The sequence below is a fragment of the Solanum dulcamara genome, chromosome 4 (genome assembly GCF_947179165.1).
Source record: "Solanum dulcamara chromosome 4, daSolDulc1.2, whole genome shotgun sequence".
In the NCBI taxonomy this organism is placed as follows: Eukaryota; Viridiplantae; Streptophyta; class Magnoliopsida; order Solanales; family Solanaceae; genus Solanum; species Solanum dulcamara.
Genome location: NC_077240.1, coordinates 14,816,656 through 14,831,960, shown reverse-complemented (window position 1 = coordinate 14,831,960; position 15,305 = coordinate 14,816,656). Strand labels below are relative to the sequence as shown.

General features: G+C 33.7%; 2 protein-coding genes and 1 non-coding gene across 3 annotated transcripts; 1 reads left to right on the top strand and 2 right to left on the bottom strand.

The window, feature by feature from the left end:
• Positions 1 to 640: 640 nt before the first annotated feature.
• On the bottom strand, positions 641 to 7,373 carry LOC129886509 (U11/U12 small nuclear ribonucleoprotein 59 kDa protein). The gene is made up of 9 exons (XM_055961217.1): positions 7,268 to 7,373; positions 7,031 to 7,188; positions 5,741 to 6,086; positions 5,529 to 5,612; positions 3,721 to 3,786; positions 3,250 to 3,322; positions 2,247 to 2,629; positions 2,118 to 2,158; positions 641 to 1,387 (listed from the first exon to the last, which is right to left on the bottom strand). The coding sequence occupies exons 1-9, from the start codon at positions 7,271 to 7,273 to the stop codon at positions 1,309 to 1,311; spliced, it is 1,236 nt and encodes a 411-aa protein (XP_055817192.1). The 5' UTR covers positions 7,274 to 7,373; the 3' UTR covers positions 641 to 1,308.
• A 62-nt stretch (positions 7,374 to 7,435) lies between these two features.
• TRNAL-CAA (transfer RNA leucine (anticodon CAA)) lies at positions 7,436 to 7,519 on the top strand. Its single transcript has one exon. It is a non-coding gene; the product is annotated as a tRNA-Leu (tRNA).
• Positions 7,520 to 12,754: 5,235 nt separating this feature from the next.
• LOC129884733 (probable membrane-associated kinase regulator 6) lies at positions 12,755 to 13,989 on the bottom strand. The gene has a single exon (XM_055959020.1). The coding sequence runs from the start codon at positions 13,792 to 13,794 to the stop codon at positions 12,904 to 12,906; it is 891 nt and encodes a 296-aa protein (XP_055814995.1). The 5' UTR covers positions 13,795 to 13,989; the 3' UTR covers positions 12,755 to 12,903.
• Between the last annotated feature and the right edge of the window lie 1,316 nt (positions 13,990 to 15,305).

Genomic DNA, 15,305 nt, shown 5'->3' with positions numbered 1-15,305 from the left:
GCCTTTTTTTTCATGGCTTGAATTCATAACTTCTTCACCACAAGCATCAACTCTTACGTTACACCAAGATTCCCCTTCTAGAGATTAGCTTCAAAGTTCTGCAATTGAGTCGTTTTTCAGTCAAGAATGGGAGTGTAGTATTTTAAAACTGAAGCCAATCTATATGCAGATTTTGGGTTACATCATACTGGACAAGCTAACAAATCACTCATCAATAACTTTATTTTGTTTTTGTTTTTATGTATATGACTTGTAGGTTGATTTAGAGTCACTAACAGTGAGTTGAGCATAATTAACTTCTTTTTTGACCGACTCTCACAACAATAACAAGATAAGAGTATGTTAAACTTTTTTAGCGACAAAGGCTGAATTTCAGTAGATCATAGCAACAAGGTCACTCTGCCACCTACCTCTTATTATGCATCGTAAACATAACACTCCCTTACATTATTAATCATAATACAACAATTGTTTATTATTCATCGTAAACAATCTCCGCAATATAATCCACAAATAACAAGTATATGTGAACCAAAGTAAATTAACAACACCGGTAATTCTTTCCACCCACAAGTACTTTGAAGTTGAACAAGTGCAAGCAAGGCGCTCCTAATATCATATTAATAACAATGAGTGCCAATGGCGAAGCAAGGAATTTATACAAGAGGAATTCAAAAAATTATTAGAATGCCACATTTGAGATTTGAACTAGTGAACTAAAGCAATATATTGAACCCCCTTTAATAAAACACTAGAATTTTCTCTTTAAGTCAAGGGATTCAACAGTTTGTATATAACCAAATAAATTTGTTCTAACCCTATTTGCACACTATAATTTTTTGACGAAGGAAATTCATTTGAACCCCCGACTTAAACCTAGCTCCGCCCTGGTGGATGCTATACTCATCGAAAGAAACCTGATATTGATAATCGCAGACTTACAAGGCAAACGTTAAATCTATCAACATCATAGCTATTATGGCAATATCAGCTCCTGCTATTTGATCCCCTTGAAAACTCCATAGCTGGCATGTCTGGTCTCCTAGCAATGTCTTCCTGAAACAGTATTATAGTTACATCGACCTTGTCAGGACAAAGTCGGTCCCTCATGTTTGCCCTTGGGGTTCAGTTAATCACAATGAGAGGAGAGAGAAAAATGGGAACATGCCTTTTTGTCTGTGTCCTGAAGTCCTCCACAAGTATCAAAGACGCAGAGCTGAAAGATCACAGATAATTTAGTAGAATAACCATCAGACCAGGCAATCTGCATAGCGATGCTTCTGTGCTGGAAAACCATCTATAAAAATGTCATTTAGGCTTTGCCAGGTAGGATGCCCATATCTCATCTGCTGGAGGTGGTGGTTGGACCCAATGCCCAGGTATTCGGCTGCATCAAAAGACGGGTTTTGGGGGAGGGGGGTTGTTAGATCCGCCTGACATTTGTTATATGCGTCCGTAACTTGTCATGACGAATTGGAAAGAATTCCATGTTGTTAGTTTAAATGAAAGTGACTCCAAATAGAATAGTGATAAAAAAAAGGAGAATGTAGTTCGTGGCAGAAGACACTAAAGGGTCAAATATCAATGACGTTTGTTGATCAATGGGTCAAATAGCAACGACTTCACATTTCAAATACAAAAGGACATAGCTTTCAACAATACAAAAGTAGTGACAGCCAATCACCATACTAGCTGGATTTACTGCATTGAAATGATTCTTTTGATATGATCTTCCAACCTAATTACTTTTCTTTAAGTGGCTAAGTTAAAAATGTTAAATCACATGCTAAGTGAACTGCCAAAAATCAAAATCTAGAAACTCATATGGTGGTAATAAGGATATGATATCTAGGCAAGTATTTCAGTGTTAAAAAACGTGATTGATGTAAGCATCGAGAGAATAATGTCTATTATTGAATGAAGTGACGCTACAGATGTCCATCTGACGAACAAATGGAATCATGAGATTTTCCTTTTTAACCTTTTTTTGTCCAACGTTTGCTGCTTGTTCTTTCTGTGTTAGTGAAAGCTTGGTAAATAAGGAAATGACTAGTGCAACTTTTACTTTTGTGGACTAAAAGAAAAGACATACTAACAGGATTTAGCAAGATATTTACCTTCCTCCGGGTCTGATGTATGCATCCCACGTTCTTCTTACCTGCATAAAAGAAGGAAAAGGTTTCATGTCACCCAAGCCTTTAAATCTACTGCAGAAGTAGAATTAACAAGACAATAGCCAAGTTCACCTCTATAAGTGTTCCCAAATCATGATTACTGCCATAGTAATAGTGATAAAATTCCATTGGTAGATTTGCCACAGATTCATGTAAGCTTGCTGAGTCTAGCCCTTCGGATCCACCCTTTTCCAAATCATTGACAGGTGGAGGACCTGATTTATCTTTATCCTCAGTCATTTGGTCTTGATCTATTTTATCGCCACCAGTATTAGCGTGCAGGTCACCCGGCTCTGGTCTTTGACTTTGAGTTGTTTTCCTGGATACCTCAGCAGTCGCAATTGCATCCTTAGCAGCAGCTGTATCAGCTGCTGCCTTTGCCTGTCGCTCTTCTTCCTCAACTGCAGCTCTTACTTTTTCTAGAAACTTGTCATCCTCCTCTGGGAGAAAGTGACCTATTCAAGTAAAAACAACAATGTTAGAAGTTAAGACTGAAGAAGACTGATGTCTTTGGAGCCAAAGGGGATATGACTGAGGGTAAAAGACAGTGAAAGTATCTTTCATAAGGTTTTCTACTCCATCATTCCGTAAAGCCAAATGTTTACAGGAGCAAAGCACCAGTAACTCTCACTCTCCAGTCACTCTGAATATCGATGCTAAAAGATCAGCATATAAAAAGTAGTTACATACGGAAGACACATTAGCTGCATATTTGGGTTAAATTCTCCACATAACTCATGAAAGAAAAGAGGAAGTTGCCAAATGATAAACACAGTTGCAGCACAAAAAAGAAACTATAATCCCGAGGGGGAAACTGCTGATTCTTTCACCAAATTCATTTTCCCACTGAGCATCATGCAGTTAACAAATAATAAAGACTCATTCAATACAATCTGTTTCAACAATCCATGCAGAACTCTGCGTGCTTTTACTTGAGAAGTGCAGATTTCATCCCCAAATAAAGTGTCCCACTAGAAACAGAGTAAGAATAATACATTCTAAAGGAAAAAGATCAAACAAGCTAGGTTAAACTAAAGGAAACACAAAGACAGATGAACATCATTAGCATAGTTACCTTGCTTCTTCAACTTCTGAACCCTGATGGAGCGTAATTCTTGCAATTTTTCTACTATCAATGCCAGCTCAAGCTGAAAGCAAAAATAGAAGTGACTCAACATCATTATAACAAGAAAGAAAGGACATACAATATCAAATTCCTTGGTTGTCATCTCAAATAAACCATAAATCAATCTCACATATTTTGTGGTATTGAAAAGGAACTTTTTTTATTTCTTTTTTTTTTTTTTTTGGGGGGGGGGGGGAGGAAGAGGGGTTATGTCTGGCAGAATTTGTTTACTGGAAGAGGAGCAGGAGCAACACTAAACCACAAGAAACACTGAACTGGATGATAAATATGGTGTCACACCATGTCAAAACTATCAGAAGTTTCTACAATCCTTAAGAACTTGCTAGAAAGGTTGTGGAAAATCTTTGGAAACATCAACAGTCATGTCCAGTTGAATGAATAAGCAACCATCATTCTCACCTCAGATTCTAGTCTCTTTTTCTCCTCTTTTTCCTTTAGCTTTGCTATTTCCTTCATCTTTTCAACCTGCGCATAGACCCTAAGTTACTGAGCAATATGTTATGCAATTGAACCTTTACTGTGATAAATGCACAAAAGAAACTGCAGGAACTAAGTTTTGGTACCTCAGTGAAACACTAGCCCAGAAAACCCAGGAGCATTTATTAGTAATAATATGACATCATAAAATAACATGCATAATCCAATAGAACCCAATACTAGTTCCTCTTATTGCATATAGTGGAGAGCAGTGTATCCGGTTATGAAAATCTCGGAAAACCTATACCTATTTGATTACAAAATGATGCAGATACAGGAGAATTTAACGAAAAAGTTACGACATTAACAAATAAGTGTTTTGATTAGGTATAAAGACATGGTAGTTGCTATAAGGATCATTTTCTCTTGACTTGACCTGAACTGCAAAATCTACGTTGTCTCTATGAACTTTACAATTAGTTATATAAGATAAGGAGAACAAACATGCAAATGGACAGCACTATGCTTTAAGTCAAAGCAGAATGGTTAACTATGAAATTTAGATTTGTGGTAAACCAAGCAATAAAGCTTGTTCGACTATAGACTCGAATTTGAGGCCAAGTCATAGGTTCTTAAAATCTGATGCAACTATTGCTCAATGTTATTCAATCAAGGATGGGAACTAAAGATCCTGAAGGAACTGTAGTGATTGGAAAGAATCTCCACTTTTCTAATAAAGCTTGAAGATATCAGCACACTATAAAACGAACCTGACTCCCTGAGATGGAATGAAAGCAACATAAGATACTCATAATAATTTTTTTCTCAGATTTTAGTAGCAGCAGGAAATAAATCAGATACTTGGGCTTGGAAACTCATTTGAAAGAGAGAAACTCCTTTAAAGGTAGTCTTCTTCAAATGAACAGCTTTATGTACATCTTTCTTTATTTATTTGATTTTGTATCCAAGAAATCCCCAACCGCCAGCAGCGCATGGTTCGAAACTCAGTGGATAATGGACCCACCCTCTACCCTAACCCACTTAAATACCGAGCTTTTATTTGCGGTAGAGTTCAGACCAGTGACGTGCACCTCATCTACACATCATGTCTTACCATTAGACCAAAACCCCTGGGGGCTTCTGTACATCTTTATTTGTCCAGCATAAAGCATTCAATGCATTTCTATTCTTTTGTTCCTAAATGGTACATTGATATCATCATTTCTTCCTAAAATCATCTGCATATTGATGAACAACAACAACATGGAGTAGCACATTTTGAAATGTTAAAAATGTTGGGATGTAAAGCTTTTAGAAGCAAAAAATGTATCACATATGTATTTGCTACATCCACAAAAATCTTCAAAGCAACACTGGAAGTCATACTTAGAGAATTGAAATAGCCATATCTCCCTTTTATTATATAATAGAGTTGCCAAGAAGATTAAGAAGTTGTTAAATATAAAAACTAACAGGTTGCGAATGAATAGCTTGTACAGAAGAAAAAAGAATAAATGAAGGTAAACAAGAGACGTATCATAAAATTTACGGATACATTTGTTGTCTAAGAACATTCAATCTGGTTAGGTGCATTATTTATTGTTCTCTTTCTCCATTTCTTTTTCCTTTAATGTTTTTGGGCTAATGATTGAGAAGTTTTCACAAGTGTTCAAACCCAGTCAGTACAAGCCAACACAGAGGGCCACCTCCACTTTTTCTAGAACAGGATGAAATTCTAAACCAGTATTTCGTAAGTAGTTAGTAAGTATATGCAGTTTCAGTATCAATACCTTGCGTTTTGCAATATCCTTGGCTATTTCTCTGGCCCTCCATTCATCAGCTTCCATATCAATTTGGTCATATTGCTCTCGCTCCTAATGATAAGCGCCACATCAGAAATCAGAATGCTAAAAAGTATTACACAAATACCTTAGAGATTAAAATTCCAAAACTATTAAAGACCCAAAAAAAAGGGAATGCAGTAAAAAGGGAACTATAGCACCTTTGCTAGCTTTTCTGCAATTCGTTTCCTCTTCCTCTTTCGCCAAAGTTTATTCCTTTTGTACTTGTGCATTTTATTTGCTAATCCAACAGTTGCAGATTTTTCTTCCCATGGGGCCATCTCATCCGTGACAACTCTAAAAGGTTCCAACTGAGCTCTCAATTTGGACATTAAAGCATTAGCCACTTCCAAGGACAGCGATTCTTGGTTTTCCATATTGATCCTAGAATGCTCTACAAATTTCACACAACTATCAAAAGAGCCTTCACTAGCCCCATTTTCTGAACCCTCCTCAGAATTTTCTTTCTTGTCTTTCAACCTAATTAACATTTCCAACTCTTTCTTCCTGCTCAAATATTTCAAAATTTTAAAACCCTGAAGATAAACAGGAGCACATAAACTATCATATTCATATACAATAATACATATGCTAGATCTGAAGTTTTAAGATTTAGTTACTCAATAAAGTCGTTACCAGTCCCATTTTCCGAACCCCTTGCAGATTTTTTTAATCTTTCAGCCTAACTAAAAATTTCCACCACTTTTGGCCTACCAAATCCAAAAACTGAGTAAGACCAAAATGAAGACACTTTCAAATTAGTATCTAACAATGCATACATCATAGTGTTCCTGAATCAAACTTTAGCACCATCGTCCGAAACTTCCTCAAATTTTCTTTCTAATCTTCCACCCTTATTAACATTACCAATTCTTATTCCCTGCTCAAAATAATCCAAAGTACAAAACCTAGAAGACCTAAACACATACACTATCAAGTTGCATTCTTTTCCCCTTCCTTTAAGCATCCGCCATATAAAAAATCCACTGACGTGACTATACCTATTTACAAGGGAAACCCCATTAAGAGGGTAGCACATTGTACTCAGCGAGGTTCTCCATTTGCTCAAACTCTAAGAATCTGGTTAAGAGTAGATGGGGAACCCTTACTATCTTGCCACATCCTCTGGTGGTATCAGATTTGCATTCAATTATGCATATAATAGTGTTTCTAGATCAAAGTTTTAGCCCCATTTCCGAACTGTGGCCATATTTTTCACCTTTGTTACTCTTCTCTGTTATGTTTTATGTGACACAATTTCCTTTTTAATCTATCCCAAACAAAAATAACACCTTTCTAATTCTAGAAACAATTTAACCGAGTATCATTTCCAGCTCCGTCTGACTGATAAAAACCCAGAAAGACCCAAAGAGTAACACATACGAATTCACATTCAATAATGTATATAATATTGTTTCATCATTCAAAAATTTAAGCTTTATGGTACTTACAAAGCTGTTGCAAGATTCACGGTGTCGTGTAAGTTTCTGAGGTGATCAACCACATTGGTGGAGGTATTCCAGAAAGTACTAGATGCCGGTGGAAAAGCCGGTAATGGCGGAGGTAACGGTCGTCCGAATGGTGGTGGCCCCGGTGGATTCATTGGGTACTAGAAATTTTTTCCGAGAAATTAAGATCAGCTGAAAATGTTAGAAAATTGAACATACAGTAAAATTAAATTAAAATACCTGCATCTTCGACGGAAAGTGTTAAACCCTAGCAGATGTGTCGATCGACAATTTCAGGTAGCAAATTGTTTCTTCGTTGGCGCCTTCTGAATTTTGGTGTCTTAATAAAAAAAGGGCTTAAGAATACAAAGTGTATATTAAAATAATTTATCCTTTTGTAAATGTCAAGTCAGGATGGCCGAGTGGTCTAAGGCGCCAGACTCAAGTTCTGGTCTTCGTAAGAGGGCGTGGGTTCAAATCCCACTTCTGACATATTTTTAACGTTATTTTCATTTGGGTTCAAAATTCACTCCTAATATTATTTTTCAATTTAATTTGTGTTTTTTACTTTTCCCTTTTTTTTAGTGTGTTCAAATCTGACTTCCATTTTATTTATGTGTTTTTCTTTTACTTTTTTTTAATAAATAGAATGAATTTGTAAAATATAAGTGAGGATGATAGAAAGAACGGATGAGATTTGATTAACTTGATATCCTAAATTAAATGATTCAGGAGTTGTAATAATTTGTTCATATATTTTATTTTATTCTACTTGATTATTATTTTTTTGATAAATCCTACTTGTAACCTTTAATCTTTTGACTTTAGAAATCATACCTCCTTTCATAAAACAACGGCTAAAATCGAATTGAATCATTGTATGAAATTTTAAAATGCCACGAGTGATATTTACCTTATTCTACTAAATGATGCAGAGGAGAGCTATAACAACTTGTTCACACTCTTCTATCTTATTCTACTGCCATTTCTACTTCGTTGACCAAATTCGAATAAAAAATAAGATGTTTGTTCGTTCAAGTGTTTAACTAAATAGTCAAATTACAAGAACAAGAATACATACATATAGTAGTAATCAATGGAAAGGTAAAAGCTTACTAGGGCATTTACGTCCAACAAATAAATGCATTACGTGTTTCTTTTTATATACATATATATATATATATATATATATATATATATATATATATATATATATATATTTATAAACTATGCTTACGTGATATGAATCCCTATCTTATTTCTTACTAGTTAATTAAGATTTAAATGATCTATGGGATATAAACATTATTTACTTACAGATCCATCAATATTGTAAAGCAAATTTTGAAAAGAATAAATCAGTCTTTTTTTGAAATGTTGGTTCATTCAATCATTACAATAATCATTTTTTTAACAGTTATATGTTATTATCTCAAAAAGATATTTTTCTTTTTGATTCATATTTTGAACAACAAAAAAAGTGACTTTTGAAATGAACTCTTTCTTTAGCGAATTTTTCATACTTCTTTTCTCCAACTCCCTCTTGTAGGAAGATTGTTTTCTAGTATAAGGTGGTAATCTGTTCATTTCATCTTCATTTTCATTGTGTTCTCCAGATACTTGACAAGAATTTCTGGACTTACTGAAAAGCTGACGCCTCTACATTTTTCCCCATTGGAGATGGACTAGTGTTAAATTGTACATATTGAACCTGATGTGACTTGAGCAAGCTAACATTTGCACAAGAGTCATTTGGTCCCCAACTGCGAATCCTACAAGTCCTTCTGTAGTTTTGTCATCATCTTAAACGACTATTACTCTGCAACTCCTCCTTCTCTAGTCTCTAGTTAGTTCATATTATTGTTGATGCAACGAATCTAACACTTTTGGACAAAAAAATATGACCCGACAACTAAAGACATCAACAAACAGTAATGTCTTTGGTCCCCCTAATTTCGAAAAATTAACTGATCATCGATACCATGAAGTTCTTTTTACTAAAAATATGCACTGCTATAGTTACTAGCTACTTCCTAGTTGTTCTTAGGATGACAAACCAACAAGCAAAGACAGTAGTTGTTAATTATATTATGTGGATGAAATTACAAGATTAAAAATTACAATTGAAAAATAAAATGAAGAAAATAAATTCACTTCTTGGCTGAGGCGCGGATATCTCATTCTTGCATCAAATCTTTTCACCGGTACAGCAGTAGTCCTCTTGACTTGTCCCCTCCAGAATACAATAGTCTTATCACAAAATATAACTCAACAAACTCTGGACAAGAGTTGAGTTTAAAGCTCCACAAAAAAGAACAACTCCCTTCAGCTAATAAGAACTCTCTTTTTTGACAAACTTAATGCACTCAATGTTTTCTTCCATTTCAAAACAAAGAAGACCTCTGTATTTATAGGAGAGGAAAGCATTCAAAAGATGAAAAAATAATGGAATGCCATCATTAACATTTAGTGCACAATTATCATTTAGTGCACCACTTACTAGTGATAATTAGGTTAAAAGAAATTATCATTTAGTGCACCACTTACTAGTGATAATTATGTTAAAAGAAATTATCATTTAGTGCACCACTTACTAGAGATAATTATGTTTAAAAAACATGAGGAATATATGCACTAATGCAAAATAGAATAAAGATGACATTAAATGTCATCAATGAACAATTGCTAAAATTGCAATTTAATAAAATGTCAAAATGGCACACTACCATATTACACAAACTTCAAGAAGACATGGTTCTTGATTTTTGCTTATCAAGGTAGTTGTTGAATGGGATTTGGCATACAGGTTACCAGATCAATGCATATTTTACGAACACACTCGAACCCACCATTGTCCAAAGTTTCGTCCAAAAATTATATCGTATAATTAGATAATTCTTTTAATATATGTACAATATGTATGTTGAACTCAACTCCTTAGCTTATTTTTGTATTTATTTCTATGTATTTTGATCCCCCAACTTGTTTGGATCACTATCACATATCGTATGTACAACATTAATTTGGATAGATAAATAGTGTTGTTTCATGTCGTTTCATAATTATGCACAAACAATCGGAAGAATAACATGAGCATAATTACGTACGTATACGAAACCGCTTTGCCTAGAACTTAAAAATGGCAAATATTTGGCAAAGCTACTTTCATCTTGCTGTTGCTGGAACATATTGAGCACATGGCATTTACACAAATCAGAATTACTTTGATAAAGTAGAACTCTGAATTTCAACCAAATGCTTTATAAAAAGCAACACAGTTCATTTGGATTTAATGATGTGGAAAATGTTTTCTTCATTTTTTTATATTCGATTTGTCAAATTTTTTGAAAAATATATTCTCTAGGAAAATAAATCTTTAAAAAAATTTGAAGAAAATGGCTTTCATGGTGAAGGTAGTGAAAACAAGTTCCACAAATAGCATTCCACATTAATTGTATCATTTCCGTATTCAATTCCTTCACCTCCAGCTCTCACATTCAATAGTATTTGTCTAGATTATATGTATATAATTATTTTTAAGATAATATCTTTTGTTTACTTACCAAATACAAGAAATAAATAAGAAACTAACTTATTTTCTTGATAAACATATTCCTTTGTAGCAAACACACCCTAATAAAAGAGCTTTACTCCACATTAGACAAATTAAAGGCATGTTTTAAGGTGCACCACTTAAAGTGAGCTGGTAATTGAGACAAAGAGTAGGATGCTAAAAACATTTAGCGGGGACAAGTAGCTTAGGACGTTACGTTGGTCCCCTCCTCAAAATCTCAAAAGAACCAAAATCAATGTTTTCTTCCAAATTTCAAATGCCATAAAAAAGAGTCAAATTTGTGGTGTTTCCGTTCTTGATAGGAGTGCATAGTTGTACATATGTCTTAAGGATAAGAAAACAAATACTTGTGCATAGAAACAAAAAAATGATGGAGATAAAATCTTGGATTTTCTTCTAACAAATGCCACTCCTGGGACCCTGTTGTGTCTTGCTTGTTTCCTTTACCAATTGAACATGATTTCTGTTTCAATGCAGAATTAACTTCCTCTTTTAAGAAGCTTAGAAGAATTTCTTGGGTTCAGTGTCACACTCTGAAATAGCAAAACAGTTAGGAGTTACAAGTTCACATCTTCATATTTCGGAGGACTAAAAAAATTAGGAAGATTTAGTTTTCTTGGAATTAAAATATGATTTCTAATGGCTAAACGTCGTGGAGTGGTTCTTGAAATTTGACAAGGGTAGAGTGTACGGGACCTTATTGCTATCTCGTGAAGGTAAAGAGGTTGTTTTCGAAAGATCATAGACTCAAATGTAACAAATCCAAGTAGTTATGAAAAGGAAATATGGAAGCGAAGGGAATATGCCAACTAATAAGGAAATAATTACAGAACATTCAGAATTCTTGTTGTCTATTTTCAGTACTATTATAGAAATGGACAAGTTATGCAGATAATTTACTGTGAACACACACCGTTTCTCACCTAGAATTATATTCTTGCTGAATTTTTTTTGTATTGTTCTGGTTAACCTTCTTTCTTTTTTCACCTTTTCTGTTAAATCAACTAAGTAATCAAAGTTATTTGATGGAGACAAAAAATTCTCACTTTTGACAAATTTAAAGAAACAAAAAGGCTTAGCAATATATTTAAGAGAGACCATATTGAATCTATCCCTAAGCATAAGGCCCTTTTTTGTCATTTCTCTATAAGAATAAATGTTTTGGAATTGTACTCTAAATATCATAAAAGCTTACTCCATACGATTACGTCAAATTATACTAATTTATCATGATTAAGTCATGAATTAAGATGAGTATATGTATAAATTAACTATGATTTAGCAATAATAATGTCAAGACGTGTAATATATTCATTGGATTGGTGTAAACATCACGGATAAATTTTTATCATAAATATCCTGGAACCAATAGAGGATCTAGACTTGATGTAGCAGGTTTTGATAGAACCAGATTTCATTCTCCAACTCGAGATGAGTTTGAGGGCTCTAGCGCTCATTATGAGTACTTTTTGTTGCACCTGTGTCTCTAAAGCGTGAGAATGATGATTTTCTTGTAATATTAATTAGTTGCATCTAAATTCTGAATTTGCCATTGCCCCGAACATTTCTTAATTTCTTTTTTATGAGGTGGGTCATATGGTTACTTTGTGAATCAAAAGGTTAGTATGTGAAATTTTAAAGCAAAATTAGGCATTGAAAATGTGATATCATACTCCATTAATTCAACCAATATAAAACTCTAACATGTAGTATACTATACTTGTAGTGGTGGGTCTGTTATCAAAATCCTCCCAGCTACTCCACAAAATGGCACAGACCATCTCCAGTAAAGAACAAAAAGAGAAAAAAAAAATGAGACCATGTGAGGGACTGAGAGTCCTGATGGCATTTTACAACCTTATCCCCACACCATAAGAAAAAAGAAGGATTGATCTAAATAATCTGTCTATTCAACCGCTAAAACTAAAAATAGTCGGTGAATGTATAATATATATGTATAATCTATGTATAATATGTGTATAACAACGTATAATTATACTCTTTCATTCCAATTGTAGCACCATTCTTCATTTTTGATATATCTAAAAACTGATACTTTTATGGAATAGCTGTATCCTCAAGCATAGATAAAATTGGTTCAGAGATTTCAAAATGATAAACTAAGATAAGAGAAACCAAATTATTAGTACTAGCAGTTAAATAAGTCGTAATAGAAACTTTTTTTTTCACCTCGGAATGTACAAAATATTGAATCTGAGTGATACATGATAGATTATTTGTATGAAGAGACAAAAATCTAAATATACATCTGAGAAGAGAATTTAAGGATGAAATTAAACAGCTAGTGTTGCTTCTTCTGGACAAAAAGATCATCAAGATCTATATCAGGCTCTGTTGACATACCAAATGATCTTTTACAGTGAAGAATTGCATCAGAAACCGCGTTCTCCATATCGCGCCAAACATCATTAGAATGATCATAGGATGGACTTTTTATAGGGGAATTATAAGCCTGTGGTGATTTAATACTGCTCCAGCTTTTCACCTTTCTCAAACTCTTAACTCTACTACTAGTACTACTACTTCTTTGATCGTCACCATTTACAGCCCAATCGACAACAGAATAAGATTTCAATATTAGACGAGGAGGAGATCCCTGAAATGAAGAATCAGTAGTCTTGCAGCTTTGAAATTCACTTACTTTTCTTTGAAGATCATCAACTTTTGAAGTACTTTTTCTTGAACTTGATAGCCTTTTGGAAATTGGCCTGATGAATCCGAACCACTTAACCAAAACTCTGCGCGAAAATTTCCTCCATTTCTCAAGAAATTCAGCTTGACTAGTTGTAGAATCAGAAAGTTTGGAGATTGGTGTAGGAGGAGTACTACTTGATGGTACTATTGAATTTGTGTTGAAATCATTGAAGGCTTCGCGAAAAGATTCAATTTTTGATCTATCAAGATATCGAGGCATGATGTGTCCATCAGAGAAGATTTCATCAGCATGAACAGATTCAGAAACAGGATGAACATCAAAGTTGAAGTTTTGGGCTTCTTCTAGAAATCTTTTCGAATAAGCGATAAACTTCGTATCTTCCTCCTCATCATCATGATCATCATTACTATAAGAGTGTCTAGGGGATTCTGTTAGGCCATCAATTGGAGGTTTTCTGTTCAACAACCAGCTATATGAAAAACTCTCTGCGGCAAGAGGTGGTTGGGAATTTTCCATGGTGAATAGTACTATAATATGTGAAGAAAGGAAAAGGGAAATGAGATGCTTATATAAAGAGTTTACAGGTTACCCCGCTATAGCTGATTAAAATACACTGGCACTTGCTATTAAAATTCTTTAAACTCTCCGAGTATGTAAGTTAAATTTGTATAAAAATAAATGCTTGGCTGAGGATAGACGGACTCACGTGAGCTTGTTTTACAGTAATTTCAGAAATACAATATTGCATAGATTATTTTTTTTAATTTCAAACAGCAACACATGTTCCATTTGTTAAAATTGACAAGATTCTAGTTGAAATAATGTGAAGATTTGGTAGAAAAATAATTTTTTTTGGTATACAAAATCAAGATAGAAAATTTATAGTTGAAATATTGGTAAACTATTAAATGGTTTCACAAGATAAATCTTGACATTTTAATCCATAGTGATGTGTTGGTTCATTTGTAATACACCTCTCACTTGCCTTCTCATCTGACATTTGATCTTCTTTCTCTTTTGTATTATTTCACTTGTATTCTTTTGGAGTGAAATAAATATTGGTTGGTTGTGTCCGATGATTAAGCAAAAGAAAATAAATTTTTGTCAAACCTCGTAAATTTCTGTCATTCTTTTTATTATTGTCTTATTTACTATTTATTAACTGTTTTTAGATATATTAATAGTAATTTTCATCACTCTCTACGTATTCGGCTTCCACGACACCATTGATATCAAACAAGCAACTAATTTGGACAATTCATCTCTTTTTGTTTCTTGTTTTGTTTTCTCAAAGTAATCATCATATTTACGTAATTATTTCATCTTTTGAATTCCTTTTTTCTTTGTCTTTTTGGTATATATGCAGCACCTAATATTATCACTGCCGTCCAACTAATAAAATATTAATATTTGCAAAAAAACAAATGCATAAATGCAAATAATTGTTAATCCATGATCCTAAATCAAATAATTTTAGAATTTAATAAAATCCTAGTGTAGCTCCACTTTGGAGCTATGAAGTTATTTAAGAAAAAAAATATGGATTAGTAAAATGCAGTGAGGTGTTTTAGTTCTAGGAATATGTTTAAGTAATGTATTAGTACTTATTTAAATTTCATTCGTCATGTAAGAGAGATTTATTAAAGGCTTCTTTGACCAAAATTTTACTAAAGGCCAATTTGATGACATATGATACTCGTTTTCTGCAGGAATGGCAAAAAGAGATATTATTAAAAAACTTGCAAGTATTAGCAGACATGTTGAAGCCATTGGCCATGCTTTAGATAGTGATATTATTTGGCCCTTTGTCATTTTTAATACAATAAAATTGCTGCTTCATACATGCTTCTGGTAGAAAAATGATTTATTTTAAAGTATTAATATTATCTGTCTCTCGACTGTTAGGACTTAAATAGACAAAAGAAAGCAATGAAACAATAGTTTAGCAAAAAAGAGCAATGAAATATTTAAAGACCAAGAGATAATGACCCCAGAATGTAGCCAAAAGGTTTCAAATGCAACTAAAG

Coding starts and splice junctions, on each gene's coding strand:
- LOC129886509 (XM_055961217.1), bottom strand. Junction 6,087..7,030: donor GTGAATCTTGCAACAGCTTT/GTAAGTACCATA, acceptor ATATTTGAGCAG/GAAGAAAGAGTTGGAAATGT. Junction 3,787..5,528: donor AGGATATTGCAAAACGCAAG/GTATTGATACTG, acceptor GTCTATGCGCAG/GTTGAAAAGATGAAGGAAAT.
- LOC129884733 (XM_055959020.1), bottom strand. CDS start 13,794: ATGGAAAATTCCCAACCACCTCTTGCCGCAGAGAGTTTTTCATATAGC.